The sequence below is a fragment of the Ceratotherium simum genome, chromosome 2 (genome assembly GCF_057802395.1).
Source record: "Ceratotherium simum simum isolate JZ-2026a chromosome 2, ASM5780239v1, whole genome shotgun sequence".
Taxonomy (NCBI): domain Eukaryota; kingdom Metazoa; phylum Chordata; class Mammalia; order Perissodactyla; family Rhinocerotidae; genus Ceratotherium; species Ceratotherium simum.
In genome coordinates this window covers 12,011,853-12,031,713 of record NC_141901.1, presented here as the reverse complement: position 1 = coordinate 12,031,713, position 19,861 = coordinate 12,011,853, and the positions used below count along the sequence as shown (strand labels likewise).

General features: G+C 41.1%; 1 protein-coding gene and 1 long non-coding RNA gene across 4 annotated transcripts in view; one reads left to right on the top strand and one right to left on the bottom strand.

The window, feature by feature from the left end:
* Positions 1-10,284: 10,284 nt before the first annotated feature.
* Positions 10,285-11,778, bottom strand: LOC147917758 (uncharacterized). The gene is made up of 2 exons (XR_015554070.1): positions 11,637-11,778; positions 10,285-11,490 (listed from the first exon to the last, which is right to left on the bottom strand). It is a non-coding gene; the product is annotated as an uncharacterized LOC147917758 (long non-coding RNA).
* Positions 11,779-11,874: 96 nt separating this feature from the next.
* COP1 (COP1 E3 ubiquitin ligase) overlaps positions 11,875-19,861 on the top strand; it is a 239,848-nt gene continuing 231,861 nt past the window's right edge. For all 3 annotated transcript variants that reach the window (XM_087438258.1, XM_087438259.1, XM_004425010.3), the window contains exon 1: positions 11,875-12,516. In XM_087438258.1, the coding sequence (XP_087294384.1) occupies positions 12,098-12,516 (419 nt within the window). In that variant the 5' untranslated portion in view covers positions 11,875-12,097. The remainder of the gene's footprint in view (positions 12,517-19,861) is intronic.

The following is a 19,861-nucleotide window of genomic DNA, read 5'->3' as shown; positions in this document are numbered from 1 at the left end:
ATCAGTACTCTGTTGAAGACTTGAGGAGGATGCTCTTCAGATCTCTGGAGCTCTTTCTTTGTGCAGCTGTTTACCCTCCGCAACTCTGCCTGAAAGCTCTCACCACTGGATTCGCAGCTGCTTCTCAGACTCCCACTTCTGTTTCCACCACTGAGAGAGACCGTCTGGCCCTGCCTCGGTCTCCCTCCCTGTAGCGTGACTTGGAGATGTTCTTCAGGCAGTCAGCTGGGGCAATCATAGGGCTCACCTCGTGTCTTCCCACTTTCTCAGGGATCGCTGTTCCATGCTACCTGATATCCCATATCTAAAATCACTGCTTCATATAGTGTGTCTGTCTTTCTAGTTGTTTTATGTTGGAGGGTAAATTTGGTCCATGCTACTCCATATTGGTCAGGAGTGGAAGTCCTTTGGGTTCCTTTTGTTCGGTTGTAAGCTGGAGTTTACTCTCAAGTAATCTTCTTTTCAGAATTTGTAGAGTATTAAATTGTGTTCCCTAGAAGCAGAGCCTGAGGTGGGAATTCTTAGGAAAGTGATTTAATGAGTGTTGCTCTTAGGAGAAGGGGAGTGAAGGAAGCAGGATAGGGCAGGGGAAGAAAACTAGGCAAGGATGAGGTCTCGACTGGAGACTAATCTCAGTTTAGTCCTTTGGGGAGCCCAGCAGCGCCAACTACACTGTAATCCTCCAGAGAAGAAGACAGCTGTCAGCCATTAGCAGCCAACACTCAGCAGCTGGGTGCCCTGGCTGGGTAAAAGGAATAGGGGTTAGGCACCATCAGTATCTACTACAGGAGGTAAGCATTTCAAGTACTTTTGTGTATAAAAATATCTTTGTTTTGCCCTCACACTTAACTGATAATTTGACTGGTTTTAAAATTTTAGGTTCAAAATAGTTTTCCCCAAGAACTTTGAAGGCATTTTTTCTATTAGCATTTAGTATTGCTCGTAATATATCTGTCTTAGCTTGGGCTGCCATAACAAATTTCTGTAGACTGGGTGGCTTAAACAACAAACGTTTATTTCTCGCAGTCCTGAAGGCTGGGAAGTCCAAGATCAAGACACTGGCAGATTTGGTGTCTGGTAAAAGCCTGCTTCCTGGTTTGTAGAGGGCTGCCTTGTTATTGCACCAGGTCCATTGTTGCCCGCCACCCAGAAAGCCAAACACCAAGATGACGAGATTGCAGCAGAGAGAGAGCATTCAATAATCACAAGGCAGCCAAGTGAGGAAACGAGAGAATGAATCTCAAATCCGCTTCCTTGAAAACAGGGACTCAGGGATATTTATGGGGTATGGGCAAGGTGGTCTGAAATGATTGGAGGTGAGGAAAGATGAGGTAATTGATGATCCGTGCAATCGTAGTCAGGCTTCATGTCCCTTCCTAGGACGCATGTTCACAGAATGGCGGTGTTAGAATGCCAAGGGTGGAGTTTTAACCTCTTGACGTCAAAAGGTCTCTTATTGGACATATGTCTGCGTGGGCCCAGTTGATGGGTTGGTGGTCTCAACCAGCCTTAAGTGGACAAGGGGTTCCAATTCCTGAAAAAAATAGCTTGAACACCTATTATCATGGTGACCAGGCTCCAGGGAGATGTTATCCATAGGAACCTAGGGGGAGTCAGATAGCATATTGCCTAAACAACACAGTTAACAATGGGTAAGTTTATCACGCAAATTTAAGTCCTTGCCTTCTGTTCCGATAAGTTTCTAAGTAAGGCCATTCCCCCCTTCTTCTTGGTACAGGGAAGAAGATACATTTACGAATGGAGATTTCCTTTACAAATGTAAATGTCTCTTACAAACGGTAACCAGAACTAAAAATGAGCTTAGCAAGGACTCTCCCAGATATCCGGAGATGTCTGTGGTAATGGCCTGTTCTGGGGCAGGCCTCCCATCCCAAACTCTTTTGGTCAGTTAGTGAGGGTGGGGGTCAAAGTGTCTTTCAGGCAGAGACATATTTTGAGATGGCCAATTCTGATCCCCCATAGTTACTAGCTGCTTAATCATCAATGGCTGTTTGCTAGTTTCAGTCTTCTCCTTGTATCCTCATATGGCAGAGAGCAGAGAAAGAGAGGCAGCAAGCTCTTGTGTCTCTTCTTATAAGAATACTAATCCCATTTTTATGAGGGCTCCACCCTCATGACCTAATTGCCTCCCAAAGGTCCACCTCCTAATACCATCACATGAGGGGTTAGGATTTCAACATATAAATCTGGCAAGGGGGAGCACAGAAGCATTCAGTCTATAACAACATCCAATGCTAATCTGATACTCATTATTTTTAAGTAGTAGTTATCTTCCTCTATATTGGGAATAATTTAGTATTTTCTTTTTTATCCCTGATGATTTGAAATTTCACTGGCAAAATATTTTTTCATATTTTTGCTTGGAACTTGTTGGGTAGTCTGATTTTACCATCAAGTTTTTACTCTGGTCTGGAAATTTTTCTTCTAACATTTCTTTCTCTATTGTTTCCCTTCAATCATCCTGAATCTATTCCTCAAACCTTTGAAAATGTGTTTCATTTTTTTCATTTCCATGCATTTTTTAAAATTAATAGACTTCATTATTTAGAGCAGTTTTAGGTTTACAGAACTATTGAGCAGAGAGTACATAGAACTTCTGTCTCCCTTTCCCACCAAGTTTCCCCTATTATTAACACAATGCATTAGTGTGATACATTTGTTAAAATTGATGAATGGAATATTGATACATTATTATTAACTAAAGCCTATAGTTTACATTAGGGCTCAATCTTAGGGTTGTACATTTTTATGAGCTTCGATATAGGTATAATGTCATGTATCTACCATTACAGTATCATTCAGAATAGTTTCACTGCTCTAAAGATCCCCTGTGCTTCATCTATTTATCCCTCCTTCCCTCTTCCCTGAATCCCTGGCAATCACTGATATGTTTACTGTCCCCGTATTTTGCCTTTTCCAAAATTTCATATAGTTGGAATGATACAGTATATAAACTTCTCATACTGGCTTCTTTCACTTAGCTGTTATGCTATCCTTTTAGGGTGCATGAATGTGGGAGCGAGCATATAAGCTGGGCACTCCCATAAATGCCAAAGGAAGGAGGGTTTCATTCGAGTAGTAATATTCTTTACAATATTTCGGTACTGGGTGAAGGTTGAATTTCCATCTTCCTTGCGCTCTCCATTACTCCCAAGTCCATTATGCAAGTGCAGTGTTATCTCAGGGTTTGTCCAGCTTCTCTCTCTTCATATTCTCTACCCACGTTAGGAGCCCTACTTATCTAGATTATTCACTTTCTTTAGAGAGGTCTTCCGTCTTTAGCCTAGGGCAAATACTATTACTGCAAGTCTTCTTAGGCATAGCTGAATGTGGAAGGGCTTAATCACAGAGGCCTTAGTTTTCATCTGATAAATGCATCCTTTCCCTACTGGAGGTGGGTCAGCATGCATCACCGTTGGCATGTATGTACTATTATACATATACTAGCATACTAATATATATACTATTATATATATCTAGCATACCAACACATTATATATATACACTTTATATTGTTATTATTATATAGTACATATATTAGTCTATGACTATCTTCTATATGCAGTATACACATACATGTTTATATAGATACAAATATACATATATGTGTATATTTGAGAAACTCCCACACTTTTCTTGTTCACTGCTGGTCTTCTATTATGTTTGGATTTATTCTTTTAAAGATATTATTTATTTACTTTTCAAGGTATTTTCAGAAAGAGAAGAGGTAAATATGTGATCTCAGTCTGCCATCTTGAACCAGAAATCACAAGGAGTTTTTCATTTCTGTCATGAGTTCTAGTTCTGGATGCATGTACAGAGTAGAATAGGAGGGATAAATGACATGCTGGCTCAACAAACCAGAATTTCAAAGTTCCCCAGATATTTTTGTCTCATTACTCAGGTGAAAGAACTTCTTGCAATATAAAAATACATTAAGTGTAAAAAAAAAAAAATGGGAAGAAAATTTCCACCAAGGAAGGAGGACCATTGTTTTCCCATAATATACAAAGAAATGCTCAGTAATGATGTCCAGAGATGGGTACCTAAATTTAGCTGTCAGTATAAATCTATACTGATGTTATTAAATTACTCAACATTTAATAAGTGTACTGAATGAAGGGCAACTGGTCCACCTTAATGTCAGAGGGTGAGATGATTCATACAAGAAAAGGAACACATTTTATCAGTATTTTGTTTCTCTAAAAAGACCATCCAAAGGCATCAATTTATTAAGTCGTTCTTTGGAAGAAGCAAATTCTTATCTGTGTGGATAGGCCAGGAAGTATTTCATATCACCTAATAACCAACTAGTATTCATTGAGCAATATGTACTCTATAACTGCACAGGTAGGCAGATAAAGTCCCGTCAAAGATGTCCATGCCCTAATCCCTGGAACCTGTCAATATGTTAATGTTACAAAGCAAAAGCGATTTTGCAGATGGAATTTGCTGACTTTATTTTATTTTATTGTGAGGAAAATCAGCCCTCAGCTAACATCTGCCAATCCTCCTCTTTTTGATGAGGAAGACTGGCTCTGGGCTAACATCTGTGCCCATCTTCCTCTACTTTATATGGGACTCCGCCACAGCATGGCTTGACAAGTGGTGCGTCGGTGCACGCCTGGGATCCGAACCTGGCCGCCAGCAGCGGAGTGTGCACACTTAACTGCTACGCCACTGGGTCGGCCCCAGCTGACTTTAAAATGGGGAGATTATCCTGGATTATTTGGGTGGGTCTCATGTAATCATATAGGCCCTTAAAAAGTAGAGGAGGAAGGTAGAAGAGTCAGTCAGAGAGATGCGGTGTGCCGAGTTGACCACTGTTGCTGGTGATGGATGGAAGGGGCCTTGAGCCAAGGAATGTAGGTGGCATCTAGAAGCTGAGAATAGCCCTGAGCTGACAGCCAGTAAGGAAATAGGAATATCGGTCCTATGACCACATGGAATTCAATTCTGCCAACAACCTGAGTGAGCCTGGGGGCAGATTATCCTCCAGAGCCTCCAGAAAGTAAAGCAGCCCTGCTGACACCTTGATTTCAGTCTTGTGAGACTCAGGCAGAGAAACCAGTGAGCCTAAGTTCTGTTGTTTTAAGCTGCTAAATTTGTGTTTATTTGTTATGGCAACAGTAGAAGAGTAATACACTGCAATGGAAACTGCAGTGGATACCAATTCTGAATTAGATTTTCGGCATGGAATTCAGCTTGTAATTTCTTCAGAGGTATTATCAACATCGGTTATATCTTGGTACAAACCAAGCGTTTGAGAGACATGTGGTATCGTCCAGCTTTATTTGTGACTTTGGTTTAACTGACTCAATATTTGCTCTTGTCAGCTGAACTAGTGTCAAACAGAGATCACCCAGATCAGCAGCCCTCATTTGTTGAATGTAGGGTGGCGTGCCAGGATTTCAGCCAGCAACCTCACTGCTTTGACCTAATTTTTCCAAACTGTAGATGAGATAATACCAGTTTCTACCATCTCACAATAAATTGATAAGTGCAAATGCAGTTGATGAACAGGTTTAATGGTAGATGCCCAGGGCTCTGTGTGGGAGGACTCAATGGGGTGAGAAAAGAAATACCTGCTGTATCTGAGTAAAACAAATTAAGAATATAAGAATTACCATACGTCTCAGAGAATAAGAGGAAACGTATTTTCAGAAGGAATACTTATTTTACTTGACATCATCTTCAAAGGTTAAGAATAGGTTCCCAAACTAACTTCTCTTCCAACCTGATAAATACCTAAATATAATGATTATATCCAAATACTATTCATCTTTCATTATAGGTGGTTTACTAAAGTTCACAATTTAGTGCTGCTTTAGCATTCCCAGTTTCTTATAGAATTCAGTGGGTGACACGAGTGGGTATTAGAGGAGATATCATAGTATGATTTGCCAGCAATTACATCTGAATACCCAGGGTACTAGGCAGAAAGGACTATCACTCACAACCTAAGAAGGAGTCTTGATGCAAATTACAGTGTACTGTGTTGGGGCCCAGGACAGGCCGCCCCAAAATATCCCACAATGGCATGTTGATTATTTTGAATTAAAGTTGCTTCAGAAGCAAAAAGGGCATACTGAACCTCCTGTCTCTGTTCCCCCTGAAAGCAGGAAATACATCTCCCATGTGAAAGGTGCCCTCCCTGCATCCTTATCACCAGATTAAGGGAATTCAGGGCCAAGAAGCCTGCATAAACAAACCTTGCTAATTTACTACCTCAAGCCTAAACTCTGCTTAAATTCCTCACAAATTACATACTCCAAGCCTGTTTCTTTGGGCTGTCATTCCTCGTAAATTTGTTTTTTTGTGTAAAAGACATATATATACGCCTGCTTTGTTCACTCGCTGAGAATCATTTCCATAATTCTCCCACGCACATGTAACTAAATTGGGTTTTTCTCCTGTTAATCTGGTCTTGTGTCAATTTTATTTTTAATCTAGCCATAACACAAGAAGAGTATAAAGGGGATTTCCCCCTGTCTGACAACTGTTTTAAACATTTCTTGATTCTAGTTATAAACACTTTCCCAGATCACTTAATTATGCCACATTACATGTATGCGTGGTCAAATCCACGGAAAAAAAGACTTGCAATATTATCTGCTTCAGTTTCCATGTGAGGTGTGTTTTTTTCTTCTTTTGCTCTTTAATATTACCTGGTCTCCACCTCATGATGACATCAATTGTTCTGTTTTTGCAGAATTCATTACACCTCATTTTGTTTTGGTTTATGATCTTCAAGTGGATCTAAATCTATTCATATATTCATAAAATATGTACACCTTCACCATATGTAAAACAAGTAAATGTTGGTTTTTCCCAATCTTGGGCTTTTTTTTTCCTTTAAGCTGACTAACCCTATTCAGTAACTTGCATTCACATTCATATAGCTCCACCTATAATCTTTCATTGTTATAATACTTCTGATTGGCCTAGGCCATATTTTACAACTACCTAGACTAAAATTGCCAGCAGTAGCTTGCAAAAGTGCTTTAATACAGGAAATTAACTTCTTTTATTTATTTTTATATGAATTTTTTTTTTTTGCTGAGGAAGATTCTCCCTGAGCTAACATCTGTTGCCAATCTTCCTCTTTTTCTACATGAGCCGCTGGCACAGCATGGCCACTGACAGACTAGTGGAATAGGTCTGCGCCCGGGAACCGAACCTGGGCTGCTGAAGCAGGGTGTGCTGAACTTAACCACTAGGTCACTGGGGCCGGCCCTAACTTATTTTAATACGATGACTGACTTACCATGGTATTAGTGCTATTAGTTTACCTTCTCTAAAAAATGGTTGTAATTTCATACAGGAAGACTTGGAGTGGAATAAAAGCTAATGATGCAATTCTAGCAATGAAAACAGTGTGACAGACCTTGGCCTTTTCAGAAAAGAGATTGTCCTCAAATGATAACTCTAAGAAAACGTAGTTCTCCATAGGTAACTGTCTGCCTCTGGTTTTAATGTATAACTTGGAGCTTTTCATTTTCCCGGTAGACTATGGATTATTTTCTGCTAGATGCATTACGATGCTACTGGGTTACAGAAACTTTTCTATTTCTTTTCTGTCCCTTCACATTGACAATTTTTTTTTACTTTTTTCTTCTCAATTTAGCTTGTTAATACCATGTTTATTTCACATCTCTTTTTTTTTTAACAGGGCAACCACATTAAATTCAAAGAAAATTGAACAGGAAGCTATTATTCACTCAGAGATTTGGTTAGACAGCAAACGGGGCTAACAGGTAGCAAACCTTTCAGGTGAGTCAGGCAGATAAAGCTTTTTTGGCAGAATCTTTTTGGGAGATGGGTTACCAAAGTGCAAGGCTAGTTGGAGATGAAAGCCAGCAGCAGCCTTATTTCCCTAAAATATTATATTTGGACAAGGCAACTTAGAAATATGTCTGGGAAATCCAATCCTCTTGCTAATTCCATTCTATCTTAACTCCATTAGATTTTACTTCAGTAGCAGTGTTTTGTAGGACTTTGGATTTTTTTCTTGTCATTTTTGTCATTCACAGGATTAATATATTTAACAACATGATGAATTCTTTTAATTATTAGGGCATAGTTTTTATTTTACATTTACTTTCATTTTCATTAATGTTTTTTTCTCTTCTATTTGCTACTTCTCCTGAGTTGTCTGACTTCCTTTGTGCGTATTTTGCCATGCTTCCTCTTTTCTCTTCTGCTTTCCCAGAAAATCTTGCCAGTAGAAACTAGTAAGTCTAGTTGCCATCTATCATCGTTCACAAGTGCCCCTTTACCCCTTTTGCCCCACCCCCACCCCTCTGGTTACCACCAATCCGTTCTCTGTATCTATGTGTTTCTAAGCTCAGGGTTCCTCTCTAGGGCAATCTATGCCTCTGGTCCACATGGCCCTGTGGGAATTGGGGCTCGGTGAACTGGCCCATGAAAATGCTGATACTCTACCCACTGCTATTGCTATGAATAATCAAGTCCTTTGTTTCTGGGAAAAAAAAAAAAGAGATAAAAATTGTGTACTTTCAGAATAATCTTTATGCATTTATCTGGTATAAAAGGGAAATTCCATCATTATCACATACCCTTAGCTTCCTTTTGTGAGTTTAGATTTCACTGAAGACAGGTTCCAAAGAGGTAATACCAGGCACTGATTTTTTCTTAGGAGACTTAGCTGGGGTCCTATCACTTTCTGTCTCCTGAATAAGCTACCTGGAAGGAAGAGACTATTTTACACATTTCTCTTACACGCCCTACAATATCAATCACAGGGTTTCTCAAGGGTTCATCACCTGCATCAGATTTGCCTGGGTGCTGGTAAGAATGCATATTCATAGGCCCTACCCCAGGCCTATAGAGTCAGAATCTCTGAAGGAAGAGCTCAGGAGCCTGCAGTTTTATTTCTCTCATGTGTTGAACCTTCTCCTGTGCCGTAGCCTGAATTTTCAATCACCGCCCGGATATACTTACTTGAATGTATTTTCACCCCACACTCGCTCGACACATCCAAAACTAAACATCTGCTGGCCATCTCCAATTCTGTCATCACGCTATTATTCCTGGAGGTATCTTTGCAGTCATTCTTCTTTGTGTTCATCATTTTTACTTAACTTATTAGCCTTTGTGCTAAGCATGCGGAAAGACGGTGATGAACAAGACAGATATGGGTCATGCCCTCAAGGACTGTAAAGATTCTTTTACCAAGAGTAGTTTAATCCTCCTATTTCAAATACCAGCACGGTCACCCATGGTGGACAGGTTTCAGTGGAGTTTCCAGACTAGACAGAATAGTAAGGAGGACGTGGCCATCCACTTCCGAAAAAATTGGCTATGAAAACTCTGTGAATAGCAGTGGAGCGTTGTCTGATATAGCACTGGAAGGTGAGAGGATGGCGCAAAAAGACCAGGCAGGGTTCTGCTCTGCTGTGCACAGGGTCACTAGGAGTTGGAATCCACTTGACAGTAACACCAACAAAACTTAATCCTATAGATTCTTTTGCATTTTTCTCAGAATACTCCCTTACTTTCCTTGTCAGCACCCTAATCTAGAATCTCATCACTTATGCTTGGACTGCTATAATTTTTTCCTAATTAGTCTCTTTGCTTCTAATCTCCCACCTCTTCTGAAAGATTAATCTGCTGAAAACTTAATCTTCAAAACAACACTTTGAATATATTTTACCTCCTTATAATGCCTTCATTGTTTCCAATTGCTTATAGGCTATTTTCTAAAGTGGATTCAAGGCGCTTTACAATCTGGCCCCCAAATGAATTTTTACTGAATAAACTCTTTTACCTTATCAATTATAGAAATCTGAACCTCATGTAAGCATTTTTTCTTACTTATTTTCTGGGCTCATGACTTTAATTACACTTTCTGTTTGACCAAGCTATACTTTTCAGTTAAGGCCTTCCTTTTTCCCCCACCAACATGGCTGGCCCTTAGCACTTGTTCTTGCTTCAGTTCCTATGGTGAGTCTCTGCTCTCATTGAGCATTTAGCATGTGCTCTAACATTACTTATCTTTTTATGTACTTTTCTAATTCTTCAATTATTTCATAAGCTTCTTGAAGTAAGAGCAACGTTTTTTATACTTCTTCATCTCTTCCTTGCCTAGTCCAGGCCTACGTGTAGCAAATGTTCAATAAATATTCATTTATTTACGCATTTTTTCATCAAAAAATTATTGAATGCCCACTGAGAACTAATATTGTTCTTTCTTTCACGGAGCTTACAGTTTAGTTGGAAAGACAGACATTAAGCAAATAATTAAAATAAAAACGAGATCAACTGCTTTATTCAGTTATTAGTCAAGAAATATTCAATAAGGACCTATCATAGGTCAGGTATTGTGTTACATGCTGGGAATACAAAGCTGAAGCTGACAGGCTAGTGGAGGAGAATCATATATACATCACTAAAACACAATGTTTTAAGTGCAAACAAAATATCCTAGGAGCACAAATGAGAGTGCAACTATCTCTGCCAAGGACTCAGTAGGGCTTCACATTTCAGTATGGCCTTGAAAGTGAATTTAAACAAGGAGTTGGATAATGTAATATTTATACAAGGAGGGTGGTTCTTGGAAATCTGATAAGCCCATTTCTATATCATTATTTTGAGCAGAAACCTGAGCTGGAAATATGAGGGTGAGCAGTTACAGCAGAGTTGAGGATGATGGCAGCCATATGACAGTTCACTGCTCAGGTGAATGGCTAGGTCTTGTTGCTGGGCCTTCATCTAGGTCCTTCCCCGGCCCTGGCCCCTCAGCATGGATGGACCTTCCTAGGGAAAGGCCCTAGTTGCCCCTGTATCTTCAATACCCGGGACAGAATTAAATCTGGCATCTCTCCCTCTAAGAATCATGGAAATGATAGAGTTGGAAAGGATACTGAAAATCACCCAATTCAGTTGTTTCTAATTTACATCCCCCAGAATCTCAAAATGGTAAATGAAAATCTGTAATCAACTTTCAATATTCCGAAAAGCCTACCAGAAATTGCACATTTTCTGGTGGTATTTACTGCCAAGTTTCCTTGTTTTGTGGTAGAATTATATCAGATCCAAATTAAACCGAGGTTCTGACGGAGCTGTGTTCTGATTAAGTATAACTTGTTTTCCCATTATTGTTATACTTAATTTGGTACAATGTCTGCAATTAACAAAGAACAACACTGACTTCATCTTAATTTACTCCTCACAATAACATGGAATGTCTTAAAAACACCAGAGCCTGAGTCCTTGACTCTCAGCCCAGCGCTCTTTTCAACTTCTGGGAGTTTCTGGGTTCTTTCCGAGTGTCCCAGTTTACAGAGCCTTCAATTCCGGATTCGGAAGCACCTGTCCTGCCGTCTCCACTGGGACACGCTGCCCATCTGTGTCCACACCGACTGCTCCCTCCTCACGTTCCGGAATGCGGCTCGCCCTCACGCATGCGTAGTACGACCACTCCGCGCCGGCGCCGCTCCTCTCCGCCTGGAGGGGGACACTGGGTAACCCGCGAGGGTAGGCGCCCAGGGCGCGCGTGCGCAGGCGCTTTTTGAGCGCTCCCCATCTCCGCTCCCTCCCCCAAACCACTCCGCCACCTCTGCCATTCATTCCATCCCCCGCAGCCCTTTCACCCATTACGACGGCCTGCCCTCCGGTACGTCACGAACGAAAACAGGTCTCGGCAAGGGCGGCTGTCGTTGCCAGGCCGCCGCGGCCGCTGAGGGCGCGCCGTTCGCGTCCGAGCGCCGCCCGGGCCGCGTCTAAAGTTGTATCCCCCGCCGCTCCCGCCCCTTCCGCCGCTCGCGCGCGCGCACGGCCGGCCCACGGCGCGCCCGGGTTGGCTGCGGCAGCGGCCGCGGGGCCTCGAGAGCGGTAGTGGTTTCTACTCCGCTTTATTAGTTTCCTCCGCCCCCTCCCGTCGGACGCTGTTGTGTGGTTGCCTTAAAAAAATCAACTTTATTGTTCCTCAGCCCCACCTCCCGGCGCGGCGCGCGTCCTCAGGATGCACTGAGGCTGTGGGAGGGGAGGCGGCGGCGGGTCGCGGTCGCGGTCCCTCTCCTCCGAGCGCCCGGCCGGAGGGGAGGGAGTCACGATGTCCGGGAGCCGCCAGGCCGGGTCGGGCTCCGCCGGGACCAGCCCTGGCTCCTCGGCGGCCTCCTCAGTGACTTCCGCCTCCTCGTCCTTATCCTCTTCGCCGTCGCCGCCGTCCGTGGCGGCTTCGGCGGCGGCGCTGGGGTCCGGCGGGGCTGCCCAGGCCGCGGGCTCCGGCGGCCTCGGGGGCCCGGCGCGGCCTGTGTTGGTGGCGGCCGCCGTGTCGGGCAGCGGCGGCGGGAGCGGCGGCGGGGCGGTGTCCGCCGGCCTGTCCCGGCTCAGCTGCGCGGCCAGGCCCAGCGCCGGAGTCGGAGGGAGCAGCTCCAGCCTGGGCAGCGGCAGCAGGAAGCGACCTCTGCTCGCCCCCCTCTGCAACGGGCTCATCAACTCCTACGAGGACAAAAGCAACGACTTCGTCTGGTGGGTTGGAGGGCCCGCCCTCTCTCTTGCTAAATTCTGAGTTTCTGCTGGTTGGGCTGGTGGGGTCCGGCGTGAGGGGGGTCTGTTGGGTGCCTTGGCGGCATTTGCAGAGGGATTCGAGCGTTTGCAGAGACATTCAGACGGGTGGTTGGTGGAGTGGGATGGGGGCATGTTAGAGTCCCGAGGCAGGGTCGGAGTACCAAAGAGGTAAGTGCTAGTGAGGAGGGAGTGAAGGGACTTTAGGAAATAATAAATAAGGGAGGCGAGATGGAAGGTCAAATAAATGTGCGTACAAGAAGAAAGTTGGGCAAGGAGATTGGGCCTTGAATTTCCTGGCTGTCTGGAAATTAGGCACCTGTCAGTCCGGATTGTTTGTTGAAGTGAATTAAACTTGTAAAGGGAGAGGATTAAGCTTCCTGGGATGCTGAGGGATGGAGTTGTTGGTCAGAATTTGCTTATTTAACGTATGGTAGCTGGGGCTCTAAACGGGTATGAATGTTCTAAGGAGAAGTAGTATTTAATGTAAGTATCCATCGTGTTTGTATATAAATATCTCCTCCCACTTCAAAGGGTGGGCCACTTTTAAATCTGCTGTTGAGGCTACTGTAGTCAAGAAAATCTGTTCACAAAATTTCCACTTCTCAAGTGAATGTCTTGAAAGAGGGAACCACATTTGTTAAATATCATCCATGTGTCAGATGTAACTACTACGTTTGTGTAACGCATTGGAGTATACTGGAACCTCTGATTTGAGAAAATAGGTGTTAGACATTTTGTCATCACAGTTGGCATCTTGGATGATGCACTCTAGTATTCAGTTATGATGTTTGGCATAGAGGGGTTATCCATATTAAGTGAAAGATGCAGTTGATTGTCTTGCTGAGAGTGTTTTGGGATTTTCATTGTGTTTTGTATCCAAAATCCAATCCAAGTGGTAGGCTTATGAGAAAGGAATTGCTTTTAGCTGAGTGAGAACTGGTAGGGTTTTGTGCTTTTCCTCTGGAGGAAATTGTTGATAGTCTTAGAATATTAGTGATGTAGGAAGTTGGCTTGCACTGTCATTATAGGGGAAGTTGATTCACTTCAGGGTTGAAGATGATCTGAGTTGGTGTCCTTAAATATGATAGGGCTGGAAGTTGGAGCTATAGGAAAGTTATTGATTAGACAAGAGTTTATAGTTCTTGCAGTAAAAATGTCTTTATTCATATTTTTGTTTTTGTCTTAAATTATTTTGGATTCAAAATTAATTCATTTTTTTACTGAAACTGGGTTGTAATTGTAATTAGATTGTTGTTTATAAATAATTTGAGCAGCTTATGGTTGAGTCTGAGAGGGTTTGTGCTCATATTCAGTAGAGAGTGCCTTATGACAAAGTAGAAGCTAATGGAACAAAGTGAGGGTTTGCAGAATTTGTCTTTTTAGCCACCATTGCATTTCAATTTTCAGTAGGCTAAAAGAAAATAAACATGCTGACATCCATATATGTACACTAAAATAATGTAAAGGATGTGAGACATAAGCGAATCAGTCATTCATTCAACAGATATTTATTTGGTGCTCAGTTTGCCGGGCACCATATGAGTTTCATTGTGCTTACTATAGGCCATTTTATAGGGAATTGGAGAGGGATGTGGAAGTGTAAGCAGCTGGCACTGATTTTTTTTTTCCTTTGGGGGTGAGATTATTAAAATTTTTATTAGTTTGTCACCTAATTTTTAAAAATTTCAATCTTGTTTCTGAGTCCTAATCATGTTGTTTAGATTATTCTGTTTTCTTTTGTATTCTAATGTGAAAGTGTCCAGTGAGAGTCTTTTGTTAAAAATTCTGAATATTTCACTTTTCTAAGAATCTCCTTAGTCCATTGTTTCTTTCTCTGGCGAGGTTGAATATTCAGAAGAATTCATTAATAGGAATCAGTTTTCCTGATTCTCAAGCTAGATTTGATTTGGCCAAGCTTTGGAGGTAGGAAGATATGGATTAGGCAAGGCCCAAGGAATCCTTTTCATTTCTAGTTGGCTCTAGGTGGTTGATCTGGTCTTGTATGCTTCAAGGTCAAAAGATGAACTGATCCAGATTACTCTGCTTTTACATGTAAATGAGGCTAAAGTTTGAATAATGCTGATAATGTCTTATTCATCACATTTTAAAGGTACGTTTATACTTCACATTTCATTTTATTCTTAGAGCAATTCTGTGAAGTATATAGAACTTCCAAATTTTTTGTGTGTGTGTGAGGATGATCAGCCCTGAGCTAACATCTGCCAATCCTCCTCTTTTTGCTGAGGAAGACTGGCCCTGGGCTAACATCCACGCCCATCTTCCTTCACTTTATATGGGACGCTGCTGCAGCATGGCCTGACAAGCGGAGCAGTGGTGCATGCCCGGGACCCGAACCCAGGCCACCAGCTGTGGAGCGCGCGCACTTAACCGCTACGCCATGGGGCCGGCCCCAGAACTTCCAATTTTAATATAATAATAATATAATTGTATTTCCATTGAGGTACAAAGAAGTTAAGTAATTTTCAGATTGGATGGCTAAGGGGCAAAGTGAGCACTCAGATCTCCAATTCTCAACTTCGTGCTTTCTTTGTATGTAATTAGGAAATTTCAGATCTGTAAGTTTGAGTACATATATTTAGCCTGGTGGTTCTTAAATGTGGTAGATTTGAGGGGAACAGCTGTTTCTAAATTATATGAGATATGTTTTTATTCCTAACCACTCCCTCCCCCTGCCTGCCTGCCTGCCCGCCCGTATTCCCAAGAGGACATATCCGAATTGGAGACTGGAATGGGCAGTGTAGTTTGGCAGAGCTCTCCTGGTAATAATGACATGTCCTCTTCCCCGCTTTGAGAACAGTTGATTTCAAGTCACATGCCTAATTTTCAGTAACACACTTTAGCCTCTCTTGACTTATATCATATTTGAAAGTAAGTTTATATTTAATTGCAGAATTAACATTTTAGGCATTTGTAGTTTTCACTTTAATATTTCTTTCATACAAAGGGTTGAAAGTATTATCAAGTTGCAGATAATGCTAACGGTTTTATAGATGGAGAGTCTGTAGATCAGGAGAGAGTAATATTTAGCTTAAAGTTGGATAAATCTTTGACATTCAAAGGATGTCTTTGTTACTTTGATTTTTCAGATTTTTCTGACATGATCCATTTAACTAAACTATGAATCTGGCCTGTATTTGGAAGATGACTTCTTTCTTTTATTCTACCACGTTACTGCTGCCTCTGCATTAACTTTTCCAACTGCCTGAAATGACCTTTTCTACCTCTGCAAGTCCCAGTTATCCTCCAAGTTGCAGCAGAAATAAGTATTTTCAAGTAGATGGTAAATCCCGTGTGGGAAGGTTAACTCTAATCATCTGCCTGATAAAAAGTAGGTAGGATCTACATTACATAGATCTACCATTTAATAAATATGTGACTGCCTCTCTTGTGTCTAACTATTAATAATAGATTCTCTATCCTGAAAGAGTTCATGAGTTAATGTGAAGAAGGACTTTTAATCACATAATTGTAGTATCATATCCTAGCATCATTGCTTCTCTTAGTACCGTGGCAGATGTTAAATACTCTTCTGAATTCAGATGTTGTCTCCCAGTCCTCAGCATAGCACTCTAGGCAGCCATTACCTGTTAATCACATTTAGCACTAAAGATGAAACCTGTTGACCATTCTTGCTACTATAACTGTTTTTCAAACTATTAAAAAGTGAAATAAAATAGGAGATATCATAGAACCTGTGGTGATAAAAATAAGTTTGTTTGATGAAACTTTTGGTTACATTTTTATGTACAATGTATGTGCAATGTGTGTCTTACGAGGTCTCAGGGTGAAAAATTTTTGAAAGTCACTGAATTATGGGTTGTATTTTCTCCTATGATAGGAAAGTAAGTGGAAAATTTGTGGCCTTTTTATTTACACCATTTTGAGCTTGTAAATAGGACTAAATGTAATTTAAAGAGCTGTTACAACATATTCAGCTACTGAAATAAACTTTAGAGTTCGTTAACATTATTATTATTATAGTCTTATCAATCAAGAACTTCCCTGAATCTGCAAAACTGAAACTTGATGATTCTTTTGTTTTATAATACGTGTGCCATTTGTATGACAATGATGATGAAAGGTTCTCTGCAGAAGATGCTGTCAAATCATAGTGGTTCGTTATGGTCCTTCTGACTGTCATGTGGTGGGTCATCAGCATCATCATCAGCAGAAGACTTAGGTCTTCTGCTTGAGAAAAACCATTTCTCAAATGGTTGAGAAATGAAAGAGACGATTACGAAGCAGGCTATGAAAGACTGCTTGAATTCTGAACTATAAATTGACAGGGAGGTACTTGTGCAGTAGTAGTTCATTACTAAAGAATGTGTGGATTAGTGGCCACCTTTTCCTTTTACAAACCTTTTCTGATAATAAGCCAGCATTATTTAGTTGATCATATTCCATCTAAGAATTGTTATTGATTAAAGTAACTTACAGCCTTTAACTTTGTTGCTCACTTTTCCTGCTTGCATATATGTGTTGTTCTTGATGGTGATTTCTGTTTTAAATAATTATTTTGGCCTTCAACCCTTTTCCTCAAAGCTTCTGTAGCTTGGGAGGAAAGGCTTTGACAGTGGAATTAGTCGGTCTTCTCCTTCCTGTTAAAATTTGTATTAAACAAAATAAAATGCTTCTTAAATTGTTGATTTGTTTTACATGTGGTGTCTTGTCATCTTTGCCCTCCACCTGGTTTGTTCTTTGCTCTCTGTCTGTCTTCATGTATGTATGTATCATGTTCTATTTGTATAGGTTTCTACCATCTCAAATAATATTTTCATTGAGAGTAACATGTTTTCTCTTCATATCCTTATATATGTTAATTGTCCTTTTATTTTTCATAATTAAGTTTCATGAACTGATTTTGTCTTTTTCTATATAGGTGGTCTGGTTTCTGTTCATTATATTTCTGGTATTACCTTTAGAAATCCACCCTTCTCTCTTGCTAGTCTGTGTGGTTGGGGGTGGATATTCTGCTTCCCTACATTCAGAGTTGGAGCACATGACACTAGGCCCAGGTAATCTAGTGCATTGGAATTCTCTGGCCTCAATATTAGTTGAAAGATCAGCATTTGGCTCAAATAGAGATAATGAGACAAAGTGGGTTTAGTAAAAATTTTGTTGTTGGTGCTGTTGAGTCGATTCTGACTCCTAGTGACCCTGCATACAGCAGAGTGGAACCCTGTCCCATCTCACCTTCTGGTGCTGTATTAGACAGTGCTTTGCTGATATTCATAGGGTTTTCATGGCCAATTTTTTCAGAAGTGGGTGGCCAGGTCCTTCTTGCTAGTCTTTCTTAGTCTGGATGCTCCACTGAAACCTGCCCACCATAGGTGACCCTACTGGTATTTGAAATACCGATGGCATAGCTTTCAGCATCACAGCAACGCCACCACAGGGTGACAATCAACAGACTGGGGAGTGTGGATCCCTGATTGGGAAACGAACCCCTGCTGCAGCGGTGAGAGCGCCGAATCTTAACCACTAGACCACCAGGGCTAGCTTTAGTAAAAATTATAGATAATTACTTGGGGGCTTTTTTAGGTACTTGAAACTCAAAGTTCATAAATGCCAAGTTCACTCTAATGTGAAGATTGAATATGGTGTATTAACAATTGGTTCGACACACATAATAATAATACGTGCTCCAATATAAGCTGTTATTTTTGCCAGGCATTATTCTAAGGGTTTAGCATTACTTATTCAATTTTCACAACAACTTTGTTTGATACAGATACTTTTATAATTACCATTTTATACATGAGGAAATGAGGGTCAAAGAGGTCATCTAACTTGTCTCAGCTCATACACTTTATAATGGTACTATTGGTATTTATATCCAGAGATTTTGAATCAGAGTTCAAGTTCTTAACCATTGTATTACCTTGCCTTTATTCAGAGGCTGGAGGTTTTATTTAAAATCAGCTTTCTTAAGAAATACTTTGTATACAATAGAAGTTACCAGTTTTTTTTTTTTTTTTTTTTTTGTGAGGAAGAGCAGCCTTGAGTTAACATCCATGCCAATCCTCCTCTTTTTTTGCTGAGGAAGATTGGCCCTGGGCTAACATCCGTGCCCATCTTCCTCTACTTTATATGGGATGCCGCCACAGCATGGTTTGACAGGTGGTGCATCAGTCCTCACCTGGGATCCGGACCTGCGAACCGTGTGCTGCCAAAGCGGAGCATGCGAACTTCACCGCTGCGCCACCGGGCCGGCCTCCAGAAGTTATCAGTTTTAAGTGTATAGTTGAGTGAGTTTTGACAAATGAATATAGCCGTAATCATCACCCTAATCAAGATATAGAATATTTCCATCACCTTAGAAAGTTCACTTGGGGCAACACTGCACTCTATCTTCTACCCTCACCTCTGACACCTGGCAACCTGTAATCTGTTTTCTGTGACTATAGTTTTGCCTTTTCTAGGATATTGTATTAATAGAGTCATTCAGTATGTAGTCTTTTGTGTTTGACTTCTTTCATTTGGCATAATGTTTTTGAGATTCAATAATGTTGAACGTTGAATGTATCACTAACTTTTTCTTTTAATCACTGAGTAGTATTCCGTTATGGATATAATGTGATTTGTTTATATATTCATTGGTTAAAGATACTTGAGTTTCTTTGTTTCTAGTTTTTGGCAGTTGTGAAGAAAGCTGTTGTAAACATTCACATTCAGGTTTCTGTGTGGACAGGTCTTCACATCTTCGGTAAATATCTAGGATTGTATTGCTGGATTATTGTATGCCAAGTATATGGTTAACTTTATAAGAAACTGCAAAACTGTCTTTGAAAGTGGCTTAATCATTTTGTATTTCTACCAGTGATGTATAAGAGTTCCAGTTCCACATCCTTGACAGCACTGGGTGTTTTTAGTCTTTCAAATTTTAGTCATTCTAGTGGATGTGTAGTAGTATCTCATTGTCATAATTTGCATTACCATAATGACTGATGATATTGGGCATATTTTTGTGTGCTTATTTTCCATTTGCATATCTTTTTTTTTTTTTTTTGCGAGGAAGATTAGCCCTGAGATAACATCCGATGCCAGTCCTCCTCTTTTTGCTGAGGAAGATAGGCCCTGGGCTGACATCTGTGCCCATCTTCCTCTACTTTGTGTGTGGGACGCCTGCCATAGTGTGGCTTGACAAGCATTGCGTTGGTGCATGCCCGAGATCCGAACCTGGGAACCCCTGGGCCACTGAAGCGGAGCTTGCGCGCTTAACTGCTACGCCACTGGGCCAGCCCCTTGCATATCTTTTATTAAGTGTCTGTTCTGTCTGTTTGCC